General features: G+C 44.5%; 2 protein-coding genes across 7 annotated transcripts in view; both read right to left on the minus strand.

Moving 5' to 3' along the window:
- NCF1 (neutrophil cytosolic factor 1) overlaps window positions 1-11,387 on the minus strand; it is a 38,601-nt gene extending 27,214 nt beyond the window's left edge. Inside the window, exons 1-3 of one of the 2 annotated variants that reach the window (XM_078849284.1) lie at window positions 10,611-11,387; window positions 8,057-10,195; window positions 687-785 (exon numbers count right to left, since the gene is read on the minus strand). The gene's annotated coding sequence lies outside the window, so the exon portion shown is untranslated. Of the gene's footprint in view, window positions 1-686; window positions 786-8,056 lie in introns of both variants that reach the window. The other variant, XM_073315831.2, reaches the window with a different exon arrangement.
- Window positions 11,388-13,218: 1,831 nt separating this feature from the next.
- GTF2I (general transcription factor IIi) overlaps window positions 13,219-17,893 on the minus strand; it is a 76,519-nt gene continuing 71,844 nt past the window's right edge. For 3 of the 5 annotated variants that reach the window (XR_012155401.2, XR_013634794.1, XR_013634795.1), the window contains 5 exons: window positions 17,556-17,639; window positions 16,963-17,001; window positions 16,309-16,384; window positions 15,742-15,778; window positions 13,219-14,785 (listed from right to left, as the gene is read on the minus strand). Coding sequence is in view for 1 of the 5 variants with exons in the window: in XM_078849277.1 (XP_078705403.1) it covers window positions 16,326-16,384; window positions 16,963-17,001; window positions 17,556-17,639 (182 nt within the window). In the remaining 4 variants the exon portion in view is untranslated. The remainder of the gene's footprint in view (window positions 14,786-15,741; window positions 15,779-16,308; window positions 16,385-16,962; window positions 17,002-17,555; window positions 17,640-17,893) is intronic. The other 2 variants (XR_012155400.2, XM_078849277.1) reach the window with 2 other exon arrangements.

Raw genomic sequence — 17,893 nt, forward strand, 5'->3', positions numbered from 1 at the left:
ATGTCATCCAGAAACAAATGGGCTAGCTGGAAGATTTAATGGGACACTTCTATCCATGCTGACAATTTGTGTGGACAGGAAGGCAAAGGAACTGGGACGTGCTACTGCCTTAACTATTGTTTGCTTTCAGAAAAGTACCCCAAGAGTCAACAGGATTGTCCCCATTTGACCTCCTGTATGGATGGAAGCTCCAAGGTCCCCTAGACCTGGTCAGAGATTCACGGGAAGGTAACATTGAGAGCCAGTGACTGAATTTGTATTCAAATTCAGGGCAGAGCTAAAATCCATTATGGAGCTGGCACAGCATACCCTTGAAAAGAGCCAAACTGTACAAAAAGCGTGACATGGCAAAAGGCACGTGAAAGATCTTTTGATACGGGTGATCTGGTATTGGCGTTAGCCCCTGTAAAAAAGCATAAAATGCAGGACTCAGGGTCCTTTCGAGGTGGGAGAGAGACTACACGAACTCATGTACCAGGTACAGAAACCCTATGGCCAGGGCTTACCCCAAACAGTCCATAGGAACAGACTGAAAGTTTACCATAACAGAGCGGCTCTGGTAAACATGATATGCTGTGCAGATGAGGACCACAAAGTATCGCCTCTCCTAGACTTGATGTCTGAGAGTAAGGGGAGGACTTCAGATAGCATTAATTTAAGTGAAGGTGTAATGGGATCACACCTACCTCCCACGATCGTCCCCGGCTGGGTGCGTGGCTGCACCTCTCTCGGTTTCTGGTGACACCCGTCAGTGGTTTCAGTGACTCAGCCGAATCCCACACAGTCTGTAGGTAACACAAACAAAATGAACCCCTTCCAGGGTAGACAGTCCAACAGAGACCTATCGCAAGGCCTCTCTGTCTTTAAGCAGTCTCACAGTCTTTACCCAGTCCCGGCCCTGGTATCAAGCCATACCCAGCGCTGGTACCCAGCGCTCCCTCCCTGGAGACAATGGTTTTGCCCTCTCTGGGCCTTTATGGCCCCAGCTGTCCAGCTGGGCCACTAATAGTTCAGATCCTCTTCCAGGGGTGTGTCAAAGTCCAATATTCAGGCTGCTTCCCCAATGGCTAATGACGGGGAATCTGGGCCCACCCACTACTCCATGTTTCAGCCCAAGGACCCTATGAATAGCAGCCACCCACTGCATCCCTTTGATCACTCACGATGCTGCTACATTTCCCTGGGTCACTTCCCTGCAGCCCGTTCACCTTCATATATGCTTCACCCTTACCGAAGGGGCATACAGCAAGTCCCAACAGCCAGCCAGGAGCTCCATCTCACTCCCCTAGTCCCTGCCAGCAACTGCTCTGTTTGTGGTTCTGCAGTCCTTCAGCCTACCAGGAATGCCATGCACGCTCCTCCAGTTCAAGGCAGCAATGGACTCTGGTCTGCACTTCAGCTCCTTTTATACTAACCTGCAACCCTCTGATGGGCTAGCCCCTGCCCCTGCAGCCTCTCTAGGCCAGTTGGAGGACTCAACTCCTCTGCTCCTTTCTTGGACAGGGTGTGGTCAGACCCTGACGCCTCTAGCAGGGGACCTCTGAGCCTGCTACTCCCTGCCACAGAAGGGCTAACCCCAGTAGAAAAGAGAGGAGTCATGCTGTGTTACAAAGCCAAAAGCTGTCTTCTAACAAACCTGGTCTCACTCACCTCAGAGAGCATCACACTAACAACGAGGAGCCATGCCCAGTAACTAGGAGAGTTTACAGAATACAGACAGGGAGTCGGTATGGTTCTGTCAGAGACAGCGAGAAGTTCTGCTTCCAGGGTACCCCATAGCCTTAAAGGGCTCGAGGAAACCGGTCCCTGCATATGAAATGTCTTTAACACACTAACTGACCTTGTGTGACAAGCCTGTTGGTTAAGATGTAACGCCTCCAAGGTAAAGGATTTCAGAGGAGGCTGGCAGACCCAGATTCAGTTACACAGGTGTAAAACAGGCGTATCTCCACTGAAGTCACGCTGGATTTACATCTGTGTAAAAATCCAGATTAGAATCTGGCCCATCTTGTATAAGGGTTAATGTGCAGGGCCAAGAGCCCCTGTGGTAGGCACCAGGCAGACCCTTAGTGCGGTCCATTTATGGACAGAACTGAAGGGGGAAGGTCACTCAGTAAAATCAGTTATTACCAATTAGTCACCCATCAGTCTAAGGCGTGCCACACAGTGGTCTGGCCCCGTCTCATGGCACATCCCATCCCACACAGTCCCACTGACATTGATGCATATTTCTTTACAACAACATGTGAGCTATGCAACTAAGGAAAAGGGGTAAGAAATGCTCTTCAGAGTAAGAGGCAGGGCTAGAGTCCATGTCAAAAAGGAAATGAAAGAGGGATGGAAAGGGGCAATGAGTTTGATCAAGAAATAGGCCCAGTCTGCAAAATTCATTTCTGGGTCTAGATCTGGATGTCTGACACCCCCAAAGTGCATGTGGGGAGAGGGATGCTGGATCCACAAGGGCAGAAATTCTGGGTTCAGATTTTGAACCACTTCTCGAAGCTCAGGCATACTTAGATTGGAAGTTAAAGCCTATTCTCCAGTCTGAACACATGAATGGCTTTGGAAAATTATCTGATATTGAATCCAGCCACAGCTGAGATTTTTCATTTCCTCAAATGTCTGGGACTGACCCTGTGGGTCACACCATTTAAAGCACAGCTGAACCAGGGTCTGAAGAACTGACACAAATTGCTTGCCTTGAATGTTCATGATGATTACCTTCTCATGAAATTTAAGCTATTATTGGATGACGTATGGGGGTGTCGTCTAGACTCCTTTGTTCTCCAACCAAAGGGATGGTCCTTTTTATTTTAATCTGGGTTTAGCACCTAATGGTGAGTGGAAATGGAAAATGGAAAAGTGGAAAGAAGACAGAGCAAGAGAAGAGTGTGGATAGATGGTGAGAGGATGTGGAAGTAGGTATGTCAGAAGGGATAAGGAAAGAGCTGAAGTGTGGAGGGGATGAGACGGGATGGGAGGTGCATGGAGAGGTGACAGACAAATGGAGGAGAGAAGCCCCTCTCTTTTGTTCCTTTTTCAGTCTTCTCTTTGAAAAATCACCTCCTTCAGTTCTACTTGTTTCTCCTGCTCTTCTCCTCCTCTACAAAGGGTAATTTTATAGACACCCTTACTTAAAACACACACAGGCAATGGCTCATGATGCTGCAGCTGGGAGCTGTAATGTTTGGGGCCCATTAGCTTAAGAAATGCTAGCATTCTGATTTAGAAGGGCAGACCTGTGTCTCTAACAAGCAGCTTCTCTGAGCTGAAATTCCATGGTCTCTAAGCTATGCAAAACCCTCGGGGCTAGGAAGGACTAATGAAAGCGGGAGATTTCTGCTGGTTTGAAGAACTTTCCAGACAATCTGAGAGCAATGGGTCCATGTGATCCCCAGCATAGGGACAATCCTGCAAGTCATCCTCCCACCTGGCTCTTGTTCTCAGGCTTGGGGAAGGGGTATTAGAGGACAATGCAGGTTCATGGGATAGAGCAGCTGTTTCCAGCCCTGCTGGACTGTGAGTTATCAGACCTCAAAACAATTTGCAGAAAAAAAAGCTATTTTCAGTTAGCATTGGAGGTTCATCAGAATTAATAATCATCATTCTCACCCTCCAAGAACAGGCTGAGTCACCGTCCTAATACAGCCTGGCTTTCCCGGTGGAAGGGATGTGAAAACATAGTTCTGTTAACATTGTGACAGTCTCCGAAAGTTACGCGGCCTATGCAGAGCACGATGTAGCATAAAGATTTCAGAGGCATTCATCTAGAAATACTGCCTCTGGTCAGCAAACTGCCACTCCAAACAATGCATCTGACCACACCAAGGATGCTGTTAGAGGTAAGAGTGAGATGTTCAGGCTTTCCCCTCTGCTAGGAGGTGTTACTCAGAAGAAAAGCAGGAGTTTGCTGTCTTTAGCCTGGACTGGACTTCAGTGGGCTTTGGATCGGGCTCTCTCTTCCCTCAGCCCAAACCAGCAATGCAAAACAATCTCCTCTCCCCCTTGGGAAGAGCTCCAAAATCCTCCCATCGACCGAGGTCACTGGACTCACATGAGACACCCTGCCCTGAACACGCAGGATTCACATGCCCAAGCCACAGGCTGTGCATTCTTCTATAATTCCCCTTTTCTTTTTGTTCTCTCTGCAAGCATCTGGGAGTTTCATTTCTAACTGAGATTTCATTAACAACTGGACTAAACAACGGCACCGACTTCCCTGGGAGCTGCAGAGGTTCCCCACGTCTGGAAACCAGGTCACCTGCATCAATGCTGGACCTTGCTTGACCTTCAGTTTTGTATAGTCATTTCTGTCTTTAAGTATTTCCTGTCACCTAATTTAAATATGTTGGCCAATCTGTTGCCTTCAAGCTAAATAGTAGCTTCTCAGTGGGTTTTTTATGGACCCTACACAGCTCAAGTGAACCTTGTACTCCAGAATCATAGTAATTCAATGGGGGAAAAGGTGTGTTTGTCCCACAGGGAACAACCCTATGTAAACTACACAGCAGTGATTTGTCCAGACCACTTTAGGTGGCCCACCAAAAGAATCGCAATACGAGATCCCTGCTTTAGCCAGATCCCTGACGTGATATATGAGTTAACGGCTGGGGTTTTGTAACTCAGGCTGAAGGAAAATATTCCTGGTTTGGGAAAGAAATCAAAGACCACAGCAGGCTTGATGTCAAGGTAAGGAGGGGGTGGGGAGCTGAGTGGAATGAGGGAGTAGAGGTTCTTAGTGAAAGCAAATCCTTAGAGTTGGTAGCTAACAGCGATTTTACTGGGATTCTCCCAAGACTGATTTTCCCCCCAAGCTCCAGGGAGTTTGGCCCACACCGCTCTCATCTATGGTTCACAGCCTTTCCCATGTGGCATGGGCAGAGCCTTACAAATTTTCTGTCTAAAAATGGTGCTTTTCTGGCCCCTAGCACCGTAGCCTCCTAATCTTCAATGTCTTCAGCCTCACAACATCCGTCGGAGGCAGGGTAGTGCTCCTCCCCCTGTTACAAGCGGGGAACTGAGGCACAGACAGGCTCATTGACTTACCCACGGTCACACAGGGAATCTGTGGCAGAGCAGAGCATTAAAGGCAAGTCTCCCAAATCCTTGGCTAGTGGCCTAATCACTGGGTCCTCTCAGTTTTCTACATATAAGTCTATTATGATGTGTATAGTGGTCGTAGTACCTAGGAACACTGGGCTTGGGCCCCACTGGGCTAAGCCCCACGCAGAATCCCTACCCCAGATGGTTCACTAGCTACACGTCAAATAGGATGCCATAAAAGTAAATGAAACACACAAGCTGAGCAAGGGTGGGTTGGGAGGATGAGGTAACAATAAAAGTCTGCAGTCTGTCTTCTCCAGCTGTCCACAGATGAACCAACCGTAGCCCTGCTGCAGGAACTCCCTCAGCCATTTTTCCACCACGTGGGAAGGAACAACAGGGATTGTTCTGGGTTGAAGGATAAATAACGCCCCCTCGGTCCTGCTCCCTTCCATAACCATGTGATATTTTATGCAGGCTCTAGAACGGGGTAGGGCGCTTCAGTGTGAGTCTGTGCAAAACTTCCTCCTGCGTTTCCTTCGCCTGGGGCTAGGGATGAGCACGGGCCAGAGGGGAAAGGTCCAAAAGGCTCAGCTGCTCTCAAAAAGCCCTCTGGGCTGAAACCTACCCAACTCCTTGGGCTGCAGCGCAAGCCAGAGCAAGTGAAAAGCGGAAGCAATTTTGCTGATGTTGCAATACCGAGAACCCTCCTCGCTCTGGGAATTTCAAAGCTGCACTCCCATCCCATTCATACAGGACCTCAGAGCCACCCCATATGTCCTCCGACGGGAACAGGGCTCGATTCTGCTCCGGCTGACTCCAGCGGCAAAGGGCAGGACAGGGCCACAGGAGGAATGACTCTGTTTAACATTTTAATTTGGCTTCAGCAAACTTACAGCCTCAAACAGAGAAAGGGGAACCGAGAGCACATATTGGTATCAGGCCTGCGCTGACATGCAAGAGAGAGAACATGAGGTGTGCGTGCTACTGTGTCCAGAAACACCCCACCTGGCTAAGGCAGGGCATCCCAGAGGAGTGCCAAGAAACAGGGACAGTGCCAGGAATAAACCACACAGGCGGCGACCTAGGGCACAGAGTTTTTCGGGGGAGCTCCTTCCCGGACCTTTCCTTCTGCACCAGCTAAACGAGTCTGACGCTTTTAGGGCATCTCCACCACCTCACACTTGGGAGGTGCCCCTAAAAACATCAGCCATGAATCTAGCCTGCCTTGCCACACCCTCACTCCAATCCCCACCCCACTAGATACTGCTGGGGTTTAACACCAACATCAGGGGCAGTGGCCATTGCCGCCAAGAAAACCTGTCTATGCCATTCAGACCAGCATGGATTTCAGAGGAATCCACCCACAATGCCAGACTTGGTAGCCAGTCCAGTTCTTTTCCCTCCTCCCACCTCTGTGCCCTTTTCCAGGCTGCACCCTATATATGGGATGAACTCCCAATGCCAGTTCAGTTGGCCACCTGCCTCTTGTTCAGAGATCTCTCCTCCAAGTCCACTCTGCTGCCCTTCAAGCAGCAAGCGCAAAACCATCAAGATAAAAAAAACCCGACAGTTATTCTGTTTATCTGGGGTGGGGGTGCTTACACAGCCCCCATTTCTGCAGTACCCAGGTGCCTCACAAACTTTAATGCCTTTATCCTCAATACTTCATGAGGCAGGGCAGTGCTGTCATCCCCATTTTAGAGCTGGGGAACTGAGACAGAGAGACTGAGTGACGTGCCCAAGGTCACACATGGAGCCTGTGGCGGGGGACTGAACCCAGGTTTCCCAAGTCCCAAGCTAGTCCCCAACCATCCTTCCTCTCTGGCCTGATTCCTGCCACCTGAGGTCTTGACCCCATAGTCCATGCAACAGGAGTAGGCCCCTGCAGTCTCCCTGACTTTAGTGAGTCTCACAGTGCAGGTTGGGTTTCAGTATCGGGGCCTACATTTCTCTCTGCTGGATTTCCCCACTTGGGGGGGGGGGTGTCACTCCACTGACACCCTAGCTACATTTGGGCCTATACCCTTTGCAGGCCTCCAGTCCCTGAAGGGAAACAAACAAAAAGCCCTCAGCAGCTCTGCTCTTCTACCTAGTGGAGGGCAGGAGTTTACAGGCACTCCAGCTGATCTGTCTCTTTTTCCATGGTGGCTTCCCCCCCCCCCCCCCCCTTGTACTAGAGCACCCTCTAACTTCATGAGTGCCATGAAGGGGGCTGGAAGAAGTGATGCAAGGACCTGAAGATAACCACCCCAGCATATTATCACCCACAACAGTAATAGCTAAACAGAGACTCCCCAAGCAGGACCCACCACATCTCTTAAAATGAGGTTCTAAGACTGGCTGACCAGGCCCTGGCCTGGCAGTGGGCAGCAGAGAAGAGCTGGCAGTCTCTCTCTTCGCAAAGTGGCGGGGCAGCCTGAGTGGAGAGGCCCTGGCTTTGGAATTCACTCCTAACGCTTGCGCCAGAGCTCCAGCGTGGCAGCCTTTAAAACTGGCTGCAAGACGCAGGTACACTGAGGCTGGCATTTTAACAGGTGGGGGATTCACACCAGTGGGCAAGAAGGGGTCTAGTTTTCGAGCCCAAAGACTGGCCAGTAGTACCATTTGATTGAAATCTTTGCATTAACTCCTATTTTATAATAGAGAGGGTGTGCTGAACAGCATCAGTACTGAGCAGGCCTTATAACATGGAGCAAATTTTGTTTCTTTCCCCATTTCTGGGTTGTAGTACAGAACACTAAAGGAAATGGCCAACCAAATGGGGTTTCCTGCCACAACCTTGCTTGTTTAGCGCTCCGGAAGGAGCAGGATGAGCGCACCCCTCTTCTGTCCTTCAAGGGAAGGACCCCACATACCAACCACTCCAGCTGCCTAGCCCGCATGTATATGGGACAGGGATACCAATGCATTTAACTATCTTCTCACCTTCCCCCTGTTCCCCTTCAGCAAAGGGAGAAGCAGTTTCCTTCCCTGGTATCCCCCCTCCACCACACTCCAAGGTCTAGGTTACCTGATGGAACGGTGGCAGCAGAACAGCATCTCTCCCAGCTGGCTCAGCGAGTCTAGCTCTGTAGGGTAGGCACTCGCGCTCCGGCAGCTGCTGCCAGCAGGCTCCAGCTGGAGCTAATTTAGACTCTCAGGGGTGACTGTCAACAGCCCATTAGAACTCGGACAACGAGGGTACGGCTGCCACACAACACAATGAATATTTAGCACCTTGAATCAAACGTGAATCATCTTAACCCATGCCCCCAGCCCAGCACCTTGGAGATCCACATATAAATAAATAAGCTGCCTGATTTATCACAAGGAGCTAGGTAATGGTTTTAAATATATCCCCCGTAGGCTACCAGAAGACCTCAGTTTCAGGACTTGGTGACTGTTCACAAAGCCATCCAGGCCAGCAGTTGCTAGGGCTGCCTCATTGTGTATTGTATAGGTGTGTGTATTACTTTCCAGTTGAAAGCAATGTACATTGAGTGTAAATGGAGCCTGAGATAATGAGAACAGATAGGAGTCCAGTAGAATTGGGTATTGAACAAGCCTACCAAATACATCTCGAGGTGCAGAACAAAAGTAGGGGAGGATGGAAGCAAAGGGTAAAGGAAGAGAAAGGGAAGGCACACATGGCCTTTCAGCAGACACAGTCTTGGCCTTGTAAATGGAGAGTTCATACTTAGGTGTTGTTTGCATTACCGAAATGTGCACTGGTATAAACACATCCCTATAATTACCTGGGTACAAATGCCTAATGTAGACAGATGGCACCTTACGAAATGGAACCACACTGCTAAATCTGGGTGTGTTACACTGATGCAGTTTCATCTAAAACCGGCACCAGCGTAGCTTCACTGGTTCAACCGCCCGCTCCCAGCAGCCAGGGCCTCAGGTTCTAGGATCAAGCAGCTCCCCCCGACGTTAGCTGCCAGGGTGGTGAGCAGGGTGAGAGTTCATCTTATGTAATAAAGCGCCAGATCCCTCAGCTTTAGAAATCAGACCCCACTCACTGAATTAGACTCACAAGTGATCAGAAACTCAGCTTCTAATTACAAAGTTTCCAGCCCTCATTGTTGCAGAGGAAATCTTGAAAACATGGACCTTAAACACCACAAGACAAATTCCAAATTTAATTCTTACGATCTTTAAGCCAATCTTGTGATTTTACAGAGTTTAACTCATGATTTTTGAACCCTGGGAGTTGTCAGTAGTGAGCCAACAGAGATTGGAGCAGAGGTACGTACACATCAGCCTGCCTCCATAAAAGGCAGCTAACTGAATTTTGCACTACTAGGTGGGATGGCACCTTTGGGGGGAGGGATAGCTCAGTGGTTTGAGCATTGGCCTGCTAAACCCAGGGTTGTGAGTTCAATCCTTGAGGGGGCCATTTAGGGATCTAGGGCAAAAATTGGGGATTGGTCCTGCTTTGAGCAGGGGTTTGGACTAGATGACCTCCTGAGGTCCCTTCCAACCCTGAGATTCTATGAATTGATTCTTATGATTCTTTATTATTTGGTTGCCACAAACCCAAGTACAGCTGCAATTTCTTGCTGAATTTCAAGGGTATCCCTACAGGGAGTGTACTGCAGTAGTCTAGCCTGGTGTGGTAAAGATGCGGGTAACTGTTTAAACATGGTACCTTAGTGTAGTACTTTAAGATGGGGACTTCTTCCAAAGCATACGATATACAATTTTACAACTATGCAATATTTCAATCAAATTCAACTTTCTCTGCCATTTTCACTGTATTATTTGATTTCTACTCTATTAATAGCTGGTATTCCCATCATACCTAAAAACAGTGCAAAATATTAGAAACTAAAAGCATTTGTCTACAGAAAACTACTTTTGTCTAATTGCAGCTTAAGTCTGTGCCAAATTTAAAACTGAATTACAGAAAGTTATTGCATGACTGGAAATTATTTAGTATCTTCCTTCCTGTTTCCCCATTCTTTCAGCATGAGGCAAGAAATGAAACTAGATTTCTGGCTCTAACAGAGGCAAGATGCTTCTATATTGGGACATGAAACATACCCTCATTTCTTCTTCATTTCCCTCTCCGGTGCATGAGCAGTAGTTACTTTAAGTTTCAAAAAGATAGGAAGCAACAGAATTTGAGTAGAGCAAGTTTTCAAGGGAGTGATGATACTGGCTGAAAAATAAACCAAACTAGTAATACAGTAAGTAATCAGCCAGGCTACGATTTTCAAACATGGGTGCATAAAGGCACCTAAAGTGCCCTAATTTTTATAGCACCCGAGCACCCACAGCTCCCATTGACTTCAGAGTTTTACATATTTCAGTGAGGACCACAGTGCCTGCAGCTCTGAACGATCAGGCGGCTTATTTAGGCGCCCTTGTTTGAAATGTTTGCTCATAAGTTCTGAAGTCCAAGTTAAGCTTATTCATTTGAAATTAACAGCTGTAATTAAAGGGGTATTGGCAATATCTAGAAGGGGGGTTTCAGACACAGTGCAGAATATTTTCACTTTATGTTTCCCCTTTCAGCCTTCAGTTATCTTGGGTCTGGGATTTGTCATAAGAGCTACACAGGTAGAAATGCTTACCTGGGCTATGAACTGGGCACTATGGGTATGGGACTTTGGCTGACACAGGTTCCAACTGTATGGCCCCGTACTACAATCACATCCGTCAGCTTTTGCCTATGCATGGACACAGACATTTAATACTCTGGACAATTAATGAAGTTATTACAGACTGAATGCTGAAGCTTTAAAACCTTGGAGGATTAGAATTAGCCTCCCTTCTGTACTGATCCATCTGTAACAAGTGCTGAAAGCCTGGAAATTAAAGATTATGGAACTCTGCTCTTGTCTGGTCCAAAGGCAATTTCTGTATATGTTCTTTAAGTTAAAGTAAAAACCTAATTCAATCCAGAATCACAGGGGCTTTATTTCACAGATGGCACACTGGGATGTGTGAAAGGCACTAAATGCTCTAAAGTCTGATGAAAAATTGTCAACATTTGGTGGATGCCTTCCCTCCTGCCCCCCAACAGTGATGAGAAAATGAAATGGAGTGGCTGGTGCTCAGTTTTGTATCTGGGAATCTTCAAAGCTTCAGGGATAGACATGAACCCAGCAGCTGGACAGTTAAAGCTGAAAAGTACTCCAGTTAGCACTGAGCATTAGCTGACACCTAGTGGCTAAGCATGACCTCATATAAAATCCATTAAGTGCAATGTTTTGAAGGTGAATATTTTCTCTAGAAATGTTAAACCCTAGACCAGAGGGGGGCAAACTACGGCCCATGGGGCACATCCAGCCCGCAGGACCCTTCCTTCTGGCCCCTGAGCTCTTGCCAGGGATCCAGGTCAGGAGAGGCTTGCAGAGGAGCCAGCCCAACTCCCCGGCAGCATGGTGAGTGGGGCAGAGCCTAGCCCCTGGCCCCTCCCCTTCTGCTCCCCTCCCTTCCTCCCAGTCACAATTCCCCCAGCACCTGGACAGCATGGCTGCAGCTCCAGCCAGGCGGCATGGCTACAGTGCCGCCAGACCTGGTGCTCCAGGGCAGCACGGTCAGGGGGAGTTCCGGGGGAGGCGAGGAGAAGAGGGAGTTGCAGGGGGGTGGCCAAGAGGCCTGGACCCTGCTGCCAGGGACAGGGCAGAACAAGCCAGGGCCCCTCTCAACCTCCAGCATGCTTGGCCCATCCCCAGCAGTCAAGCCCAGGCAGGGAGCGAGCCCTGCCCGAAGGCCAGGGAGAGCAGCCAAACGAGCAGGGGAAACGCACAGGGAAAGGACTGAGCCCCCCTTTCCCCCACCCCACAGGTAACGTGGGGCAGGGAGACCAGGGAGGGTTGGATAAGGGGCAGGGGGGCCCCAGAGGGATGGTCAGAGGGCAGAGAATAGGGGTGTTTGGATAGGATGCAGGAATCCCAGGGGGCAGTCAGGGGTGGGGAAGAGAGGGGTTGGATGGGGATGAGAGTTCCAGGGGGCTGGAATGGGGGCGGGGCCAGGACACGCCTCGCTGTTTTGGGAGGCATAGCCTCGCCCAGCCTTCACTACCCGGCCCTCCATACAATTTCTGTACCCGATGTGGCCCTAGGGCCAAAAAGTTCGCCCACCCCTGCCCTAGACGATCAGGAACAAGACTCTTGTTTAGGTGAAAAGGACTCCCTTAAGGAGGAGATGGAAATATTAAAGTGTGAGGCAGACTGTTCAATATTTCTGTACTATATGACTCACCTATTTGAAACAACCGAAGTGATCCTGTCCTTTCTAACAGAGCAGTGTTGAACACTGAATGATGTGTACAGACTTTCATACAGCACTGTTATAAGCCATCAGATGGACAGATGCAATGTACATAAATCTATTTTTTAAATATAACTATTGCATTGGTTTTCCATTTTCAGTTCTTGTGTTGGAAGAGTATAACTTTCCCAAACCTCCGCAGCAAGCCGGACATAAATTCTGCAGTTTCCGTGTTATCTGATTTTTTTAAATTCTATTGATTTTTGTGCCACACCCACATTTTGAGTTTTCACTCTTCTATATATTATTCCATTAGCAATATATAAAAATGCATTGCTGAGAGAAGCTGGAAGGCTTAGTAGCTGTGCAGAGGGCAGTTTAGATTTTTGGCATGCAGGAGGCAGCTGAGGCATGCAGAACGGATGCACCACTTTTGTCCTCCTTAGAGGCAGAGTCAGCGTTGACGCAAAATTTTTGAGTGGTACTTAAACTAGTTCCCCATTCTAGCAACCGCTGCTCCACAAATGGCTGTTGTCCCAATATCTAGCACTTCAAACAATTATGTAGAAGTACATTAATTGAACACTTCTATTATAATGATCGGCACTGAAATACTTAATGGTTAAATTCTGAAACAACATCAGCAGGGTTCAGAATTAACAAACAAATCTAGCAGAATGGGGCAGTTCACATGCGTCTGACTACAGTCCATCTACAGAATCAGGAAGGCAGCACATGCATCAATTTCAATTTGATTCATACCTGGAAGGCTTTCTTTGCAACTACAAGAATTAGAAACAGAGTGGTCTTTTCAAAGGGGCTCAGCATGAACCTAACTCTGCTCCCATTGAAGTCAATGGTAGAACTCCCATTCATTTCACTGGAACCAGCTGGACCTACACTGAGCACTTCTGAAAAATCTCACCAGTAAAAAAAAAAAAAAAAAGGTTCTGCAGCTCTTGGAGGAGCTTGACTGCAGCCTATCTTGTGGCTTTAGAATTGCAGAAATCATGTGGTTCTGAAAATACCTTGGCAGTGACTTTAAAATATTTCCTCTGCTATATATTCCAAGTTCATACACATTTATTATACCAAATTAAACTAGATCCTTCCAAAAAGTTTCATCAAAGATGTAATAAAAAGAGACCTGTAAAGCTGGATTTGTGTCAGAAAGGCATGAATGGATTGTGTTTATTTAATCTGAATTTATAAATACGCTAAATCATATTTTACCTATCTTTTTAAAAAAAAATTATAGCTAAAACGATTTTCTTCAAAATACATCAATTTATACTGCATGGGTAGTCGTGAAAACCATGAGAAATTTATTTCTTTCTGCAACCTGGAAAGAAGATTTACCCATTTGTGCATAACGCAGTCATCCCCAAAAAGAAAATTTTACAATACTCCATATTTACTCTATAGAGCTTAATCACATAGCCAGCATTTTACATCTCTTATGGTTCGTTAAATTTTAAAACGCTTACATTTGTCTTTTACAAGATGTGGGGAGCAATCAGAAAGGACTACAGGTAACTTAACTCTCAACATACTAGGTCTTACAGCAGCTTAGTTGCTTAAGTGTCCATAACTGGTTCTAAGTGAATTAAAGGGCATCATCCAGCAGTCCTCATGTAAAACTCTCACATAAGTCCATGGGAGTTTTGCCTGCATTAGGACTGCAAGACTGGACCCTTCTCTTACATAAACCGTGTGATACCCTGATAAAACATACACTCTCTACTTTGAAATAATGGAACAAAATATAAGAAAAGGCTCAATTTAAATTTGTTCCTCATCCACACACTGAGATACTGACCATTTCATAGTCCATTTTATTAATGACAGGTTTCAGAGTAGTAGCCGTGTTAGTCTGTATTCGCAAAAAGAAAAGGAGGACTTGTGGCACCTTAGAGACTAACAAATATATTTGAGCATAAGCTTTCGTGAGCTACAGCTCCAATGAAGTGAGCTGTAGCTCATTTTATTAATGCATACTAACGGTCAGGTGAACGAGTTCATCTTTTATTTATTTATGAAAAACATATGAATTGAGATAGATATCATAGGAAAAATTAGTTCAAATATACAGATAGTATTGTCCAATCAGCCATTAAGGAGAAAGAACCAAAAATCATTAATTTTTTTCCCAAAAACAGAAAATCAATGAACTACTGTAGGTATTTTTCTTCATCGTAAAAGCTGAGATGCATCCAGGCACAGTACAATTCTACTTTATTGGGAAATGTAGATGGCCTCTAAATTCCTGTTGATTTTTTTAAAATCTTAATTAATCCCTGTCATTTTTTCAGCATTGCTGCCTCAAATTTAATCCTTATAATATATAACCAGCCTTTCCAAATCTACAGTCACTCTTTGCTTTAAGTCAATTCACAGAACTGCTGAAAAAGTAGACATTTCTATCTAAAAGTACAAAAAGGGTTTGTATAGAAGGTACTTCTCTTATACAATTATATTACACAGCTCAGGACAGTCCCAGCAAGCTCTTCTCCAGACTGCATGCTTCTGACTAGATAGAAAAAAAGTACAAAGGTGAAGTTAGTTTCATTGCAGCTATGTATCCTATTGTACATACTAGTACTTGAGAAATTCATGTATATCTCTTCAAGTCCTCATTTAGGCTATGATTCGTGAAAGTACCAAATCACATGCTTTTCTGAATAAGAATGGGCTTAAGTATGTGCTTGAGTGTTCTCTAACCCAGGCATTTCACTTGATGTAAATTCTCTGTTGAATCCATTAGGTGGGCACAATTGTAAAATAGCAAGAGTGACAAAGAAACAGAGACCAAATTCTGCAGCCCTTACTCAGACAAAACTCCCACAAACTTCAATGGGAATTTAAACCAGATGAGGTGTGTAGAATTTGGTTAATAGAAGTTACAACAGGCCTTTAAACATCTGTTCGGTTAAGTCCATCTCCCTGAAAAGAAAGGATTATTCCCAACATTTTCTAATGCTTTGTCTAGTCTATCTTAAATATTTCAAACAATGGAATTTCTACCATTGAAATACTACTTGACCAACCAACAGATCTCAGCCGTGGAAAATTTTAATTGATATCCAATCTCAAATTATCAACTTTGTGATGAATATAGTCAATAGCATTTTCTTACTTTTAGAAAGGGAGATCATAGCATGACTGTATTAGACAAATACAACCCGTCTTTATGTTAATCAAGTTGACAGATGTTACAAAAGTACCAAAGCTCAAAACTAAAAAAGCTTGGTTGAGAGCTTTTTAATAAATTCAGACTTGGAAAAATAAGTGCAGCTGTAATAATTCTTAATATTTAGCATTTTTTCTGAATGGTTTATAACAAAATAAATCCTTAAAAGTAAATTATAACTCTGCATATTTTTATTTGTTGGGATAACACCATAACTAGTACCGTTTCAACTGCCACCAGAATTCTGTTATGAGAACTAGAAATGGAAAAACTAGCTCAAATAAAATAAGATTTACCCTGAATCTTTGTCCCAAAACTTGAACTGAGATTTTTCTGAGGTTAAAAGAAAGTAAGAAACAAAACTTTTAAAATGAACAGCAATCACATTTTTTTTTTAAATCAAAGCTAATTATTGTACCATGTGTTTCTCAAATTCAGGCAATATTAAAATGAAGAAGAAATACCATGCTTAATTACAATTTAAGGCTATACCAACAACAACATCCTTTGCACCCAAGCATGTCAAAACTCTTTACAAACATTAATTAATTAAGTCTTAGATCGACTTAGGTATGTAATCATAATTCAGTTTTATTTATAGGTAGTACTATGGCACTCATCAAACTAGTATTTGAATGCCTCACAAGCTTTAATTAAGCCGGACAGTACCTGGGTGAGCCACAGACAGACAAAAGGACTTGCATAAAGTCACAGGCCAAAGCAATGACAGAGCCAGTAAGAAAGCGCTACTCTCCTGACATCCAGCCTTGTGCCTTAGCCATACGACGTGCATTCCCTACAAAGAGGTGTAAAACACTATTCCCTAATAACTATTAATTTTGACAGATACTAAATTATTTTACCCTAATATTGATAAGGTCTACCACGTTGGATCTGGCTCCTGTTTTATTTGAGAACTTTCTTCTGTTTCTGCTATGTCTGTTGAAAAAGAAACAAGAATTCTTTCTACAAAAGTTTCATTAATATCAATGACAGTATTGCACAGGAAAAGTCAATAACTGCTGAGTGAATATTAAGAAAATATCCATGTATCTTTTAAAATTCAAATCATGAAAATGATTAAATAGCAAAACGGCACTCAAAATGGTGCACTTCTATGGAAAATATTTTTTTCTCTGGTGATGGCAACATTCAGTCATGTGAATTGTGGGAAAAACTGCTTTGAATAAAGACAGACATCATTTAGGATATAAGTCATCACTCAAATGCACACCTACGCAAAGTCATGACTTATTAAGAACAACAATTCATAAACTTCATTGTAAAACAAAATCTGAGTAACAAATTTTTACTGCAGAGTAAATTTCATATAGTGGCTGTATGATTATCATGCAAACCAACACTTCATGCAGAACCAGGAAGGGAACCAAAAGAGAATGACTTGTGTTTTGATTAACCACCACTTTATCTTTTTACTTTTATTAGAAGTGATGCAACCTTACTCAAAATCACTAAAAAATAAATAGTTTTTATAATAACTGACAGCAGTCACTTACCTTCTACAGATACTTCTATTTGGCTTGGTTCAGCTGGCTCTTAAATTAAAAAATATATAATAAAATTAATAAACATGTAGTTTAAACAATGTGCATAAGATAAATATTACAGCAAGTCTTGGGAAAGCTCGTGAATATTCTCTCCTATGACCACTTTCAAATATTGTGTCCAAGATACAACAACTGTGACCTGCTGAAGATAATTAAAAAGTAAAATCTGATGTAGTAAAATAAATGATCTGGAGAAAGGGGTAAACAGTGAGGTGGCAAAGTTTGCAGATGATACTAAACTGCTCAAGATAGTTATGACTAAAGCAGACTGTGAAGAACTTCAAAAAGATCTCACAAAACTAAGTGATTGGGCAACAAAATGGCAAATGAAATTTAATGTGGATAAATGTAGGGGGAAAACACCTTTCTTTATACAGAAGAGCATACACTCTTTCAAAGTAAAATCTGGAATATCAACATCATCAGTCTTTGCATTCCTAGAATACAGCCTATTATCAGGCAACAATTTCATTAGTTAGCAAGCCCTATAATCTGACTCCTATCACCCTTCAAAAAGCGATTTATTACACCTCTATATTCACCTTGTACTACTGGTGCCGGTGCAGGAGCAGGAGCCGGTGTTGGTGCCTTGGCTGGTGTTTCTGATTCAGTTTTCTCCATCAACTCTGAGAGAATAAATACAGTCAATTGTTTAGGTTTAAAAAGAAAAGGCCCCTCAAACTGTCAAATGGCATCTATATTTTATTATATGTTCCACCCGGTGAACCTGTTGCATAAACAAGTTATATTCACAGTAACTGAATAATATACCCTCTTCTGCTCAATAGAAGTGTTTTCCACTTCTCTTCCCTCAGAACCTAAAGATTCATTATAATCCCTGAGCTAACATCACCCTTTATAATGCTAAAAAAGACTGGTT

Source organism: Lepidochelys kempii, chromosome 17 (genome assembly GCF_965140285.1).
Source record: "Lepidochelys kempii isolate rLepKem1 chromosome 17, rLepKem1.hap1, whole genome shotgun sequence".
Taxonomy (NCBI): domain Eukaryota; kingdom Metazoa; phylum Chordata; order Testudines; family Cheloniidae; genus Lepidochelys; species Lepidochelys kempii.